The sequence below is a fragment of the Orcinus orca genome, chromosome 14, assembly GCF_937001465.1.
Source record: "Orcinus orca chromosome 14, mOrcOrc1.1, whole genome shotgun sequence".
NCBI lineage: Eukaryota > Metazoa > Chordata > Mammalia > Artiodactyla > Delphinidae > Orcinus > Orcinus orca.
Window position 1 is genome coordinate 64,783,072 of NC_064572.1, and position 16,881 is coordinate 64,799,952.

The following is a 16,881-nucleotide window of genomic DNA, read 5'->3' on the forward strand; positions in this document are numbered from 1 at the left end:
GATGCTCAAGTGTGAGTGACATTATGGAGATAATATAAGAGACGGTTGTTTGAGCTCTATCTCACTTGATGTCCTTTGGATATGGAAATGATGGCAAATTACCTTAAATTATGTTGTGTTTAGACACAAAACTAATAATGATAAAGTAAGTGGAGCTTGGTATTAATATTAATATATACCTTGAAAAAAATGATGTGTTTTTATCTATCAAAAGGCTGTTATTTCCTGGCACAAGAGAAATGGAAGACATCCTATCCCCTCCCTTCTATCATATCTCAGGATTAATTTCTTAGTCACTTCCCCCAAATTAATAAAGCTGAAGTCATGTTCTCAGTGTCATCATCCCTGAGAATAACTGCACTTTTAGGAGTTGCTCTGATTCTTTCAAACCTCTAGAGAAACATATAATTTAAAGTGGGGGTTGGCACTCTTTTTCTGTAAGGGGTCAGGTAGTAAATATTTTAGGTTTTGTGGCCCATACAATCTCTTTCACAGCTATTGAACTTTGCTGCTGTAGTGCAAAAGCAACCATAAAAAAATACATAAACAAATGGACGTGGCTGTGTTCCAACAGAACTTTATTTATGGACACTGAAATTTGAATTTCATATAATTTTCATGTGTCATGAAATCTTATTCTTCTTTTGATTTTTTGTTCAACCATTTAAAAATGTCAAAACCATTCTTAGCTCACGAGACACAATAACAGGAGGCAGGCTGGACCAGTTTGTCGACACCTGCTCTGAAGCAAGACTGTATTTTGGCACTCCAGAGAGAACTGGAAAGAATTAACCAGGCAACGAAATGCATCAAGCCTCAACCCTGCTCTTCTAGGCAGTGTGGAGTCTAGTGTAATAGGTCTTTTCAACCAACAGTGGAAGACTATTAAGTACAGACAAACTAATGTAACGCATCCGCCACTGTCACTCCAAGCTGCTACAAAACGGGCAGATAGGGCTAAAAGCCCCAAGGCCTTAGAATCTAACCCTGGGTACTCAGCTGCTCCTCAAGACTTGTTTAATCTCAAATAGCATTGGAAAATGACAAAAGGTTTGACTCAATCCAAAATATTGTCTGATACTGGCAGCATAATATAGCTGGAGAAAGCTCCTCTAGGGTTACTGTGAACTTAGTTTTGCTGGATTGTCCAATAATTCCTAGGTGCTCTCAGCTAATGGGAAGTGTGGAATCCAGGGTCATATTACAACTACCTTGCAGTCTACCCTCAAGATGTTAGAGCTTATGTTTTAAAATTACCCTGATCTGTAGACCAGAAAGTTTCTGAGACCTCCTCATGGAGCCTTAAGGCATTAATGTCCTTATATACAGCTCTTTTTAAAGGAATTTATTTATTTATTTATTGTGGCTGTGCTGGGTCTTAGTTGTGGCACTCGGGATCTTCATTGTGGCATGCGGGATCTTTTTTAGTTGCGGCATATGGACTTCTTAGTTGTGGCATGCGAACTCTTAGCTGCAGCACGCATGTGGGATCTAGTTCACTGACCAGGGATTGAACCTAGGCCCCCTGCATTGGAAGTGTGGAGTCTTACCCACTGGACCACCAGGGAAGTCCCTATATAGCCCTTATTTGGACATTTCTTTCAAACTACCTAATCCAGTAGATGAACAGATAGAACTGTGATTTCTCTCAATTGCCTGCTTTTTCCCAACTCTTGCCTCAAAAAGTAAAGGAGAATCTATAGCCTTTTCTTCCCCCAGTTTTATTGTGATATAATTGACATACAGCACTGTTTAAGGTATATAGCATAATGATTTGGCTTGACTCTATAGGTTTTGTATATTAGCCTTATAGCCTGCAAATTTGCTGTAATCACTTATTAGTTCCAGGACTTTCCTTGTTGATTTTTGGGATTTGAAAGACTTTTTTTTTTTTTTTTTTGCGGTACACGGGCCTCTCACTGCTGTGGCCTCTCTCGTTGCGGTGCACAGGCTCCGGACGCGCAGGCTCAGCGGCCATGGCTCACGGGCCTAGCCGCTCCGCAGCATGTGGGATCTTCCCGGACCGGGGCATGAACCCGTGTCCCCTGCATCGGCAGGCGGACCCTCAACCACTGCGCCACCAGGGAAGCCCTTGAAAGACTTTTAATGTTCAGTTTTTCTAACATGTAGTTTCATACAATTTAGAGACTCATCTCTACATTTCAAGGATTCGTGAGTGAAACAATATGATGGCTTGGATTTGCTTTAAAATACTTAAAAAAAAAAAAAGTAGTGGTAGGGGAGATGAAACAAGATTGCTAAAGCTGAAATTAAGGAAGCCAGATGATGGGTAGGTAACTAGGGTTTCATTACACTATTTTTTTGACCTCTACATAAATTTGAAAATGTCTAAAATTATATTTCAAAACCAGACACATTATTTGAGATTATAGAAGAAATTTCTGTATTAAAGGGAAAATTTTTCTTTTTTCCCAACATTTCTCTTCTGTTCTCCTAGAAGGTATATAATACATTTTGGAAGAATAACTGGTTGAATAGATGGATAAATGGATGGATGGATGTGTCTCATCTTTTTGTTCTCATCCATTTAAACCTTCAACCTGGCACAAGGAACATACGGGAACTTACCTTCACCATGGGCCAGAAACATTATGAGCCCTTGTGACGGCCATCTTGGTATCTCACATGTGTTTATTGATTTGATGATAGTACAATTTTATATTTTGGTATTATTCCCCATTTAAGAATCATGATAAATAAATTCACTACTTCTCATCAACCCTCTGTGAAGTAGATGTTCCACCCAGTTCATAGAATTAATAAGCCTCTGGACTTGACCACAATGATACAGAATCATAGAACCTTAGAGTTGGAAGGAAATTTAGAAGTTATAGAACTCCACATTCTACCTAATGTTGGAATCCATCTATAACAATGATCCATTTCATTTATTTGGTACTTTTGTAAGCACTGGGGATACAACAGTTAAAAAAAAAAAAAAAGAAAAGAAAAGTTCCTGTATTCATGTAGCTTACATTACAGTGGAGGAGAAAGGTAATAAATAAAAGTATGTCTGAGGTGAGGGACTACACCATGAGAATATCTAAGAAAAAAGAATTCCAGCATTGTAAATAGTGATGACAAAGGCCCGGAGGTGGGAGCATGCCTGTGTTCCAGGAATGGCAAGGAGGCCAGTGTAGCTGGCACCAGGTGAGAAGGGCTTGGAAGAGGAGTCAGAAGGTAGGGGGCTTCGTGGACCACTGTAAGAACCTTGGCTTTAACTCTGAGCTGGGAAGCTTATGTTTTAACAGGATCAATATAGCTATAGCGTTGAGGAGAGACTTGAGGGAGGCAAGGCAGAAGTTAGGAGGCTAGTTAGAATGATACTGCAATAATCAATGCATGGGGGGCTTCCCTCGTGGTGCAGTGGTTAAGAATCCACCTGCCAATGCAGGGGACACGGGTTCAAGCCCTGGTCCGGGAAGATCCCACATGCCGTGGAGCAACTAAGCCCGTGTGCCACAACTGCTGAGCCTGCGCTCTAGAGCCTGCAAACCACAACCACTGAGCCTGCATGCCACAACTACTGAAGCCCGTGCGCCTAGAGTCTGTGCTCTGCAACAAGAGAAGCCACCGCAATGAGAAGCCCGTGTAGCCCCCGCTCGCTGCAACTAGAGAAAGCCCATGCGCAGCAATGAAGACCCAATGCAGCCAAATAAATAAATAAAAACAATAAATAAATTAAAAAAAATCAGTGCACGGTAGCAGTGGCGATGGAGAGAAGTGGGCAGATTCTAGAAATATTTTGAAAGTAGAATTGACGGGATTGGCTGATGGAGAAGATGTGGGGAGTGAAAAGGAGCCCAGGATGAGTCCAGTGCTTCTGGATGAATGGGACTGTCATTTACTGAGAAGACTGGAGAAGAAGATTTGGGCAGGGGTGGATGAAGATAGGAATTCGGTTTTGGACATGTTGAGGTTGAGGGGACTTACTAGCCACTGGTGTTCAGGTGTCAAATAGGCAGCTGGCTGTATATGAAACTGAGTTCCAGGTTGGAGGTAACAGTTTGGGATTCACCGGCATGTAGGTGGTGATTAACGCCTTGAAATTGGATGAGGTCATCTAAGCAGCGACTTAGAGAAGAAAAGCACAGGCCTGAACTCTGGGGCACTCCAACATTTGGAGGTTGGGAGATAAGAAAAAATAGCAATGGAGATTGAGGAGGAGTAGCCAGTGAGACAGGAGGAAAACCAAGATAGAATGGAATTCTGGAAGCCAAGGAAAGACAATGTTTCAAGGACAGCACGACGACCAACTCTGTTAAATGTGCTGACAGGTCAAGTGAGATGAGTAATGAAACCTGAACATGGGACTCGGCACTGTGGATTCTCGGTGAGACTGAATGGAGGGTTCCGAGTGCCTGCGGGGAGAGGAAGTGAAGACAGAGAACACAGAAAATTCTTTTAAGGAGTTGTAAAGAGAGGCTGAGGAATGGGACAGTATCTAGAGGAGGATGTACAGGAAGCCAAGAGTTCTTTGTTTTAAACAAGAGCAACTACAGGATGTGTGCATGCTGATAGGAATGAGCAGGTAGAAAGAGACACCTAGGAAGCAGCAGCAGAGAGGGAAGCTGTCTGAGATGCAAGGTGAGTTCTACTGGCAATGAAGATATCGACGTGTTTTTGCAGCTTACTGTCTATGGTCATAGTTAAAGTAAATTCAAACTTTCAGTTAGAGGTTAACGGAGATATTATGCAACATTTTTTCCTATCCAAGTTCATGAAAGGTCCTGGTTTTACGGTACGACCATGAGTGAGTGGCTGAGGTGGGGCGGATGGCAAGCTCGCTGGAGGGGAGGTGAAGGAGCTGAGAGGCTGAGGGATTGGAGAAATCATGCACCTGGAGAGTAAAATCTCCAAGAATCCTAAAACAGTAGTCCTAGAGAACTTGGCAGTGAGCTGGGAGCTCAAGTCTCAGCCTCTGCCTGCGTGAATGCTGCCTGAGCCAGGAATCCCAGTGCAGAAGGAATCCCAGAAGCCTGAGGCGGCTTCTTCTACTTCTGGACAGTTACGATTATAGGAAACTTCTTCCTTATTCTGAGTTAAACCCTAATACTCCCCAAATTGCTCCTTGCCTGGTCCTCTAGAACTATTCACAATGAAGCCAATCTCTCAGACTTAAGATAGGTCCTGAAGCAACTAGAGACAGTTCCAAGCATTTTCTCTTTCAGGAAGGACATCGTCAGGTCTTTCAACCATTCCTCATACATCATGGTTTCCAGGACCTTCACTATCTTGATTGCTCTCTTTGGGATATACCTGATTCGTTGATTTCCTTGGGTTGATGGAGTCAATGGCACAATCTTCTGACTTCTCTTCTGCTGTTCAAATCACTATGGTAATTAATAAATACTTTATTTGCCAAGGTGGGTGTGGGCACAACATTGTTACTGAGCAACAGAAAAACATCTTATATAAATTACACAAAGCTCCACAATCTGTCTGCTAGCTCTAAATTCATAGTGATGAAGAGCAATGTTACGGCAATGGAATTATTGACAAGAAAGACAATTATAGTGTAAATGTTAGTAAGACAGGGGAGAAGAGATTATGAATTGATGCATCAGAAGGAGTACTTACGAGAATATCAGTGTTTTCAAAATAATTCCTCCAGTATGGTCTGATTTTCCTCTGTCCACCAATGTCCCATACATTCAGTTTAAAACCTTGTGATTGTACACTTTTGATGTTAAAACCCTGAAACAAAAAATATCAAGTTTTACTAGGCTTTGAGATCAATTTCTGACAAAGTTACATTTACCAGCTATGTTATTTATTAATTCTGAGGTACTCTGCCAGACGTGACACAGATGATACTGAAAACAGTTTGCTCTGATAGGGAACAAAAATGTATTTACACGTGCTTCTGTCACTCAGGTTGGGGTCAGTGTTGATGATGTCATGCTGAGTGCACACATACATGGAACTGCTGAGGATGACTTGTTATGAGAACAGCTCTGGTAATCAACACAGACCCCCACCCATCCCATGAGTCCTCAGCATGGTGAAATTTAACAGGACATTACACGTAACTAACAAGAAAACAAAGCTGAATCTGCAGACTCAACACAACAGAACAAATGTTAAGTTTAAAAAGAGGCAAGGGGCTTCCCTGGTGGCGCAGTGGTTAAGAATCTGCCTGCCAATGCAGGGGACACGGGTTCGAGCCCTGGTCCGGGAAGATCCCACATGCCGCAGAGCAACTAAGCCCATTCGCCACAACTACTGAGCCTGTGCTCTAGAGCCCACGAGTCACAACTACTGAAGCCCACGTGCCTTGAGCCTGTGCTCCGCAACAAGGGAAGCCACTGCAATGAGAAGCCCACGCACCACAACAAAGAGTAGGCCCCGCTCGCCGCAACTAGAGAAGGCCCTCGTGCAGCAACGAAGACCCAATGCAGGCAAAAAAAAAAGAGGCAAGAGCTACAATCTGGAAGACTGGATTCTTTAAGAGCAGCTCAAAATGAAAGAAATTGCCTCATATGCATTGATCAAGAAAAGGAAGGACCTGAACTCAGGACACGAAGCGGGAGGCTGGTTTGAAACTGGAGTAGCACCCCTCATACAGGTGGTGATGAAAACAAACAAGTGGGCATTTGAAACTGTTCTTTAACAGGTATCTCTGATGAACTTGAAAAGAAAGTGTTCATTTTCAGGACAGTGACTCAAGGTGGAACTTTGGGGAAGGTAAGCCAATCAGGGGCAGGAAGAAGGGTGAGCTGGGAGTTCATGTGCAGAGAAACAAATTAACAAGACCTTTGGGGTTCGAAGAGAAGGCATTTTATGAGCAAGATTTAAAAAAAATCTTCTTGAAAGAATGACATAATGAAATAAGGATTTGAAAAATCCCATCAACAGCCTGCTCCCACAGAAGTGACATTTCATCTAGAATCGCTGGAGTTAAGTGGGTCTGGGGATGCCTCCATGAACATTTGCTTCTTCTGGCAGCTCCCCAGCACTACTGCCTCACGCAGAAGGAGAAGGCACAGGGCAACAGTACGGGAACACTGCCACCCAATTTCCACTGAGGACAGTCACTAGAGGACAACAGGGGATGATGCTTACTACTGCTCCTCTAAAATGCCAATGACTGAATAAATTAGAAGTTTTAGAACTCCTAAGGGAAGTGGCTTAAGCTTATTGTAAAAGAGCACTTCATTCTGACTCATTCACAAAACCCCTTTTATGCGTTTAAAAATTCTACACTTAACTACAGTAGTAAATGTCAGACCCAGCAACAACAAATCCTTTCTGGGATGAGGGAATAAATAAGTGTAAATCCTAGAATTTGACCATATGTGTCAGCTGCCTTAAAAGTCTGTAAGTCACCATACCCAACAAATCTACTAAGAAATTATTCTACGGAAATAATAATGAATGGGTGCAAACATTTAGAGATGTGTACTGTATAAGTATTTACATACAGAACAACGTAGAAATATGTTCAAGATACGTTATTAAGTGGAAAAGATGATACAAAACAGTATACTCTGTATGAGCCATTTTTACTTTCTATTTTAAATATACCCACCATATATGGGCAAAGAAAAAAACTTGAAAGGATACATTCTCAAATGTTAACAGTGGTTATGTCTGACTGGGCATTATAGGTGATTTCTAGTTTCTCAATTTTACTTATTTATATGTTTTAAGTTTACTACAATGAGCATCTATCACTTTTTCTAATATAAAACAAAAACACAATAAAGGTGTGTTTTTAAAGACTAAATACGAAACCTTGACATAATAACAGAGTCACCTATAACATAACAAACAGAGCCTGAAAGTTAGAATTGAGCTTTGGGTCCATAACTAGGATTTCATTTCCCTGCTCACAGTGTGGACGTCCTCATTTTAGTGGTGCTCTTGAGAGAGACAGCCTCTCACTAATATGAAAAAAAACCCCTAGCCCTTCTTTTTCTGGCAGAAATCCTGACACACTAATATGTGTTTTCAGCCCTTCTAGGCTAGACTACTGTAATTTGCTCCTCCTCAGGCCATACATTAAATTTGTTCAGAAGCTGTAAAATTGCTCATTTGGTAGCAGTTGAAATGACTTTTCTGCAAAGAGCTGCGAATCAGTAAGACTCGCTGGCCGTGAAGTACACACACCAGCACAGCCATTCAAACCCAACACCGAGTTCTTATCACAGGACAGTGACAGAAAATGGTAAATAACTCTGGTTTTGCTAAAACCTCTAACGCTCAAACACTTAAAAAGTAAGACCAACAGGGCTGCCCCTAGTTAGGAAACCCAAAGGCCTGGCCAAAGGTCAAGCTCTCTCAGGATTTCCTGCAGGGAAGGAGGCCTAAAGAAACCCACTAGAGTTCTTCCAGGCAGGACTTGTCTCCAACATCCATGCTGGGAGCATCACCGTCCTTGTGCTTTGCTTGCTTAGCCCTACGAAAGAGGAGGGTTGATGAGGCTGGATTTAAAAATACAGGTAGGGCTTCCCTGGTGGTGCAGTTGTTAAGAATCCGCCTGCCAATGCAGGGGACATGGGTTGAAGCCCTGGTCCAGGAAGATCCCACATGCTGCAGAGCAACTAAGCCTGTGCACCACAACTACTGAGCCTGCGCTCTAGAGTCCACAAGCCACAACTACTGAACCTGTGTGCCACAACTACTGAAGCCTACGCGCCTAGAGCCCGTGCTCCACAACAAGAGAAGACATGGCAATGAGAAGCCTGTGCACCTCAACGAAGAGTAGCCCCCGCTCGCTGCAACTAGAGAAAGCCTGCACGCAGCAACAAAGACCCAATGCAGCCAAAAATAAATAAATTTTTAAAAAAATAAATAAAAATACAGGTACAGATAATTAGGCTTCCCTGGTGGCGCAGTGGTTGAGAGTCTGCTTGCCGATGCAGGGGACATGGGTTCGTGCCCCAGCCGGGGAAGATCCCACATGCCGCGGAGCAGCTGGGCCTGTGAGCCATGGCCGCTGAGCCTGCGCGTCCGGAGCCTGTGCTCCGCAACGGGAGAGGCCACAACAGTGAGAGGCCCGCGGACAGCAAAAAAAAAAAAAAAAAAAAAAATACAGGTAATTGTTTTTTTATTTAAAAAATTGAGGGACTTCCCTGGCAGTCCAGTGGTTAGGACTCCACGCTTCCACTGCAGGGGGCACAGGTTCCATCCCTGGTTGGGGAACTGAGATCCCGCATGCATGCCGTGTGGCGAGGGCCCCCAACCCCCGTCAGCCCCCACCCAAAAAAATCTAAAAAGTTGAGGGAGTCCCCTGGTGGCCTAGTGGTTAGGATTCTGGACTTTCACTGCTATGGCCCCAGTTCAATCCCTGGTCAGGGAACTGAGATCCTGCAAGCCACATGGTGTGGCCAAAAAAAAAAAAAAAAAAGACATATATTTGTATTTATTAAGTCTGAAAAATACACACTAAATGTGGTTTTTCTCACAGTACTGTTTTTTTTCCTTTATGCTCTCTCTGTATTGTTCTACATGTATTAATTTCAAAATCAGAGAAGATAAAGCTATTTCTAAAAAGGAATTACTTAGATCAGAGGGAAGTGATTGTATCTTGCTATGTATAGACATATAAATTTATATTATTTCTTTTTAAAAATTATTGTAAAATATACGTAACATAAAATTTACCTTTTTAACCATTTTTAAGTGTGCAGCTCAGTGGCATTAAGTACATTCACTCTTGTGCAACCATCACCGCCATCCATGCAGCCCCTGGGTAACCACTGTTCTCTCTCCTGTCTCTATGAATTTGACAACTCTAAGTATCTCACATAAATGGAATCTCTTGATATATTTTGAAATCTGAGATTATTTTAAAATTGTATAGACTTTTCTCAGTAACAAAACTTAAAATGGACAAAACTCTATCTCCCATTTTGTCTTTCATATTGCTATTACCATCTTCCACGTGTCACACAAGCATCGGGGGCAAGGCAGTGCTCACCTGTGTAGGTGTGATGTGGCTGATGTCTTCAGATGCCAGCTGCTTCAGAAGAGTGGTCTTACCAGCATTATCCAAGCCCAGGAGAAGGATTCTCACCTCCTGGTCTGGTGCACTTTTCAATTTGCGCAAAATTGAGAGTAAGCCCTTGAACAACCATGAAGAACAGAGATTACTTTGGAGGCACTGACTTTGATATTACTGGGTATCAGAATGCCTTCTCCTCCTTGAAAAAAGTTCTTGGTTGTGGAGTGCTTATACTATTTTCCACTTTAATGTCATTTATTCCATTTGCTTATAAGTTTTGGCAGAAATACTTTAGTAAATTCAGCAACTTAATAAATAGCCTGGCTTATTCCTGCTCCTTCTATTAATCCAGCTTAACAGTCACCCGAAATCTCCTGGAAGTATGTACTACTAACCAACTCCCATTCCTGAAGCCCTTTATATATATATATATATATATACCAGAGCACCCTACCAGAGCACCCATCATATCTGACTGTAGGGAACTGATTTTTGTATTTTTCTCCTTTATACTAGAGTGAAGTTTCTTGTGCGTAAGGACTATAGATAGCTTCCATCTCCCACAATGCCTGGCGCTTATTAGACACTATATGACAGCTGTTGAAATAAACAGAATTACCCACCCGAGTTAATGTAAGATTTTAAGGTACTAAGGTACTATTCAAAAGGTTGTAGAAAATTGTACTTGGGCTCTCTTTTTAAGACTTTATTTTAGTTCTTGTTTAAGACTCCATCATTCAAAATACTCTATCATCTTCTAACTTTCACATGACTCTTACAGTATAGCTTCACGGTATAGATCATCTATGTTTTTCAGATGAAGAATCTAATACAACAGAGAAATTAGGGAATTGAAAGGTCATTCTGGAAGCAAAAAAACATTAAAGTTTAACCAGGGTATTTTTGACTAGTAATCTAATATTTCCGTTTCTTGTTGTTATTATTCTTTTAATGGATGGAAATAAGCCATGCTGCTTTTTAGCTAAGAACATAAGAAAAATCTTACAAGATAGTTATTTGTTCTGTCTTGCGGCTGACAATCATTTCCCAATGAGGCATGGTTACATCAAGAATCAAAGAATCCCAGAGTTTAAAGGGCATATAATCTAATCTCCCAGCCCAAGTGGAAATTCCTTCAAACTGAGTCTTAGAATTATATAAAATGGTTATGTTTTTTTATCCGCATCGCACCAGGAAATAACTCAAACCAGTCTGTTCACTAAGATCAAATGATAATTCTGTGAAATAATTTTCAAGAGTTGAGACAATGATATGCAAATATGCATAATTATAAGAATTCCCTTCTGCTTCAGAGGCCCTTTGTTTACCCCTTTTAGTACTGTATTCACACTGACCACTTTAACCTCTCTATGCCTCAATTTCTGTCAGCAACAAAATGTAACGTTTAGTTTAAGACAGACAAATTCTATTCCAAAAGATTTGGAGAAGAGAGAATGAATAGATTTGAAACAAACAAACAAAAAAAGATTAAGCAAGTCTTTTTTTTTTTATGGCATATTTTTTCTTTTGTTTTTTATCTTCTCCAGCCTTGAATTATTTGACACCATTCCTTTTTAAAACTCTGTTTATGAGCAATCTCCCTGGCTTCTATTAGCTACACTGCAATCACTCATTTATAATACCACCTTTCAGAACAGTTAAAATTAGAATTCTGAGCTCCTTAGGGGACTGGTGATATAAAAAGGCTAAGAACAGGCAAAACACATTGTACTACTCCTCCTGGGTTCCTGATTAGATGTCCTCATTATCCTTTCCAATAAAATGCTAAAACAACTGGAATTTATAACATTTGTACATTAAACAATGGTACAGGTTAAGAAAGTTCTTCTCATGCATCATTTACTAGTATAGACATTGTGAAAGAATCTGTTTTCTATAAAATATTTTCAAGGTTCAAAATAAATGTTTTAGGTTTTTCCTCATGTGTCTCTTTCAAAAAAAATCAGTATATATAAATACTGCTTTCTGCAGGCTGAGAGCTTCTACACACTCATTATATTTGAAATTGAATGATTTAAAAAACATAATTTCTATTCGTCTTAAAAGGAGAAAAGCAAAACACAGATGAGAAAGAAAACATTCTAACTAAACTTTATAAACCTAATAGTATAAAAAAATAATACTTCTACATTTCCAATGAGCAATTTTCCTCATCAGGAAACAATAACTTCACATGTTGCACCTTGAAATGAAATTACAGAGAAATGGAAAGTTCAGCTCATATTTTCTTCCAGAGAAATAACAAATGGCATCTCAAGCATGGTCTAGGCAAGACAAATGCAAATACAGTACAGCATCACATTAACCCAACTCCTGAGGAGAGGGGATCACAGGATTATTAGCGTTTGCTAAATAGGGAAGAGGATATTTATAGATATCAGGGTTCTGCCTGAAAGGTACAAAGTAAGCTGATTTAACAGGCTGGACAAAAGAGCAGAATAAGTCTACTCTATGCTTCTATCCATATATGTCTATGGTTAATGTCAAACGAAGGGAGACAGCCATTAGAAGTTAATTTTATTATGGGGCTGCGTTTTGCAGTATAAATACAAGGAAATGAATTTTTAGTGTATTTTTGGTCAACACATCCATTCATTCATTCATTTATATTAAACACCCATAATATGCTCCAAGTACAATGGTGAGCAAAGCAGATATGATCTCTGTGTAGGATGTGTACTCCTATGACATTAAATAGAGGCAACTTAAGAAACAAGAACTTTAGTTAATTGTGCATCGTGCGTTATCAGCATGCATGCACACAAGTTATCTGCACCCTGGTGGACAGAAGTGGTCTGACTCAGCCACAAAACTAAACAAACTTTTCTATAGGCAAATCATGACTAGACATGCTGTTGACTATGGACATTTTATCTGCCTCAAAATCAGCTTAAACTCAACTACCGGCAGAAACATGGTGCACTGACCTAAAATGATACAAACTAGGTCATTCAAAGAAACTAGGGTGTTGGAGAGGGAGAGAGGAACATGTTGGTATATGGAAAATATATGTGACTGGGAGGAGCAGCTAAAATTTAAGTATTAAAGGGCTTCCCTGGTGGCGCAGTGGTTGAGAGTCCGCCTGCCGATGCAGGGGACACGGGTTCGTGCCCCGGTCCGGGAAGATCCCACATGCCGCGGAGCGGCTGGGCCCGTGAGCCATGGCCACTGAGCCTGCGCGTCCGGAGCCTGTGCTCCGCAGCGGGAGAGGCCACAACGGTGAGAGGCCCGCGTACCGCAAAAAAAAAAGAAAATTAAGTATTAAAATTAGTAAACCAGCTGTCAGGTACATGCACTCCCCATACCTAGCTTAAATGGAACTGACTTCAATTTACTTTTACCTCACCAAAAAAACCTGGTGCTGCCCAGTAAGATGTTATTAATTTCCAGGAATTCGTATAGCTCTGTGTGTGTGTGTGTGTGTGTATGTTTACAGTTCAAGAAATCCACAAGAGAATCCTTTATTCTGTATGCAATGAATGGTCCATTCGAAAAGAAAAAACTTTCTAAGATGTTGTTTTTCCATTTATTGTTCAGAACATCATTTTTATACCTCTGCATTTCTTACTATTCAAAGCCAACTCATGTGAGGTACAGGGAAGCAGCTGATTGATTTAAAGTTGGGTCATGTGATTTAAAAACGAGTGGCAGCTGATTGATTTAAATCTTGGTCATATGACCTGAGGAGGGGGTGCTAAAAACTGCTTTTTTATCTCTGGCTCAGAATATCATATTTATAGCTTGGTTTTTCTTATGATTTAGAAAACTTGAGTTGTCTCTCCTTGGAATCAGCAGGAGAAAAATACAGTATTTCAGGTTAATTCTTTCTTCTTTTTTTTTTACCTGCATATTCGTATAGCTTTTTTTTTTTTTTTTTTTTTGTGGTGCGCGGGCCTCTCACTGTTGTGGCCTCTCCCGTTGCGGAGCACAGGCTCCGGACGCGCAGGCTCAGCGGCCATGGCTCACGGGCCCAGCCGCTCCACGGCATGTGGGATCTTCCCAGACTGGGGCACGAACCCGTGTCCCCTGCATCGGCAGGCGGACTCTCAACCACTGCGCCACCAGGGAAGCCCCTCGTATAGCTTTGATAGGGAGAACCTCACCCAAATTTTGTCTTCTTTCTCCTTATATCTCTACTAAATAGATACAGTGTTTCCTGAGGAACAAAATACGGGCACCTCCTCAGGAAGAGTGGGTTCACACTTCATCAGAGTCCTAATGAAAAGAACATTATGGGCTTTAGAGTTTCATAGACTTTTATTCAGCTTCCCTATGTGTAACCTCCGGCACAGTTCCATCTAGAAAATGGGAACAGTATTTATATCTCAAGAAAAATGCTATGAAGATTAAGTGAGATGATGTATGTAAAGCATGCACATAGGGGCACTCAAAACAGTAGTTGTGTTTATATTTTTCACTGACAATTTTTGACTGGAAAACATAATCTTGGGAACAATCTTCAAATGTTAAACATGCTAGATAACTACCACTAGGTTCATATATACAGAAATTGCTCCATAAATAATTCCTAAATGGAGGACTCATCTATTAAATAACAGTGATTAGTTATGCACAAAAATTACTGTCATCTTAGTATTTCACCAAGGACTTGGTATCCTAAGGCAGGGGTAAGACAACTGAACCTCTAGGGGTTCAGAGAAACCAATAATGGGTTTTTGTTGCAGTTCTCCAAATTAAAAAAAGAATAAATATGTATTAGTCATAGCTAAAGGACTAAAAAAATAAATAAACCTGGGACTCACTCTTTACTAGCACAGTTACCATGGGGGCTCATGGGATACCAGATGTGACACACTTAATCACACCACTGACCGTTTAAATTCCATGTTCCACTTACAGTTCTAAGAATAGCTCACACTTTTGGAGACGGAAAAAAAAATGCATTTTGGAAATCAGATAAAGAATCCTAAATAATTTGTCCTAATTTCTTATTGTTCATGGTAGGAAAAAAATAAGAAAATCTCTCTTGATCACTGAATACAACAGTCGTATACAACAGTGTTGTATACACTGTCAATTTGTTGTATACAGTGTCAATCTGCACCTGGAAACAGGACAGTGGTTAATTTATTGTGACTTGTAATTATAAATTAAACAATCATAAAAATTACACAGTCCACTACATTGATAAACAAACTGGGAAAAGTTAGCCAACTGTTTCTCATTTATGATGCAATCTCTTTCTCTCTTGGTTTAGCATGCCTTTTTCATTTCAATTCTAGTTATTTTCTGTGTAAATATTTATGTTTGTACTCATTTGTTGAGAAAAAGTTAGCCTTTAAATGGACAGCTCATGTATAAACGATTAATAAAAAGCAAACATGTAAAGATCTGTTTAGCCTAAGGTTAACAAAACTGCAATGTAGCAAGTGTTGAAATATGATTGGCAACTTCCGATCAAATAATTCTACTTCTTTAGCGATCTGACAATGTTAAATCAATTGCAAAATTTTTTCCCTATCAAAATGTACTCATTGGATTATCTAACCAAATGTACATGTATGTTTTCCTTGTGAACATCTAGCTTTTTCTTACTTCATAAGTCAACAGAAGTGGTTCAACATTTCTAAAAGTCAAAAAGGGTCTGGAGTTGGGGCAGGGAAGTAACTATAAGCTTGAGTGTTAGCTCTTTGCAGCTGGTAAGCCAACCAACCTGCTCTAAACGCTCCAAAATCAATTTTTTCTTTGACTAGTTCTAAAACCACTCAATTCCATTTTAACACCCTCCAACTAACTGCAGAGAAATCAACAAGGAACAGAGTGTCAAGAATCAAATATGTCACGTATCATAATTTACAATTTGGGAAAGATTTAATCTGGTTCGACAGAGAAAAGGCTTGCCCCAAGTGAATGGCCACCCTCCAGTTTTAATCTGCTCCAAACTGACATTAAGGCCTTTGGTTCTGGTGTGGTCAGATGCCAAGGAAGGTTGCAACAGGTCCGAAGGAAATACTAAGGACCGGGCAGCAAATCTGCCTACACCGACATGGATTAAGTATTGAACGGGAAACTGGTCATCACCAACAACCAGACCTTGCAGAACCGTCAGCAAATAAATAACTCGGGACTGCAGAAGCGCGCCCGCCACGCAGACACCAAGACGGCGTAAAATCCACTAGGCATCCTTTCCAAGCGGCACCTCTTTGTGTCCTGGGATTTGCACCCTTCCCCCCAGAGGCCCGCACATCGCGAGGAAGAGGAGAGCTAGGCTACCATCTCCCCTGGTACCGCCGGCGCGACCTCAAAGACAGTAGCGCTGGCCCTCTCCCCGCTTCTGGCCGGGCACTGGCGAACCCCACTTTACTGCGGCACGGGGAGGCCGATTCCCCGGGAAGATCTAAGCCTGCGTGCAGAGGCTGCTCTCCGTAGCTCCTCGGATCCGCCCTCATCTCATCCCCAGAGTAATGATGGAGCCCTGGCTCCGTACCGGGACAACCACGCACCCTTCCACAGCCCCTTCCAGCCCCTTCCCCTAGTTTCGGATCGGTTGCAAGCCCCGCCTTCCTCCCCAGGCCCAGATCTCCCTCCAGGGCCCACACTCGGGGCTCTCCGCCGCCCCCCGAAACCAATCCAGGACCCAGACAGCAGGCTGAGCGTCAATCCATTCTCTCCTGTCTTTAAGCGCAGTGCCCTGCCTTGGGCCTGGGGAAGGGAGGCGGGTGACCGACCAGCTCCGGAGGGACCCAGGCCCCACACTCACCATCCTCCCGCCGAGTCCCTCCTCCTCCTCCTCCTCCTCCTCCTCCTGCCTCCCCCGTTACCAGGGGCAACTCCTGCGGCACCGCCCCCGACGTCCCCTGTACGCACAGCGGAGGAGCAAAGCAGCAGGACGGGGCGGGGTCCAGCTCCTCTTCCCAATGTGCGCAAGC

At 41.7% G+C, this 16,881-nt stretch overlaps 1 protein-coding gene across 1 annotated transcript in view; it reads right to left on the bottom strand.

Annotated features, from left to right (window-relative positions):
- The window catches only part of ARL3 (ADP ribosylation factor like GTPase 3), a 32,342-nt gene extending 15,469 nt beyond the window's left edge, over positions 1-16,873 (bottom strand). The window contains exons 1-3 of the mRNA XM_004268523.3: positions 16,713-16,873; positions 9,947-10,090; positions 5,602-5,718 (exon numbers count right to left, since the gene is read on the bottom strand). Of these exons, the coding sequence (XP_004268571.1) occupies positions 5,602-5,718; positions 9,947-10,090; positions 16,713-16,715 (264 nt within the window). The 5' untranslated portion in view covers positions 16,716-16,873. The remainder of the gene's footprint in view (positions 1-5,601; positions 5,719-9,946; positions 10,091-16,712) is intronic.
- Between the last annotated feature and the right edge of the window lie 8 nt (positions 16,874-16,881).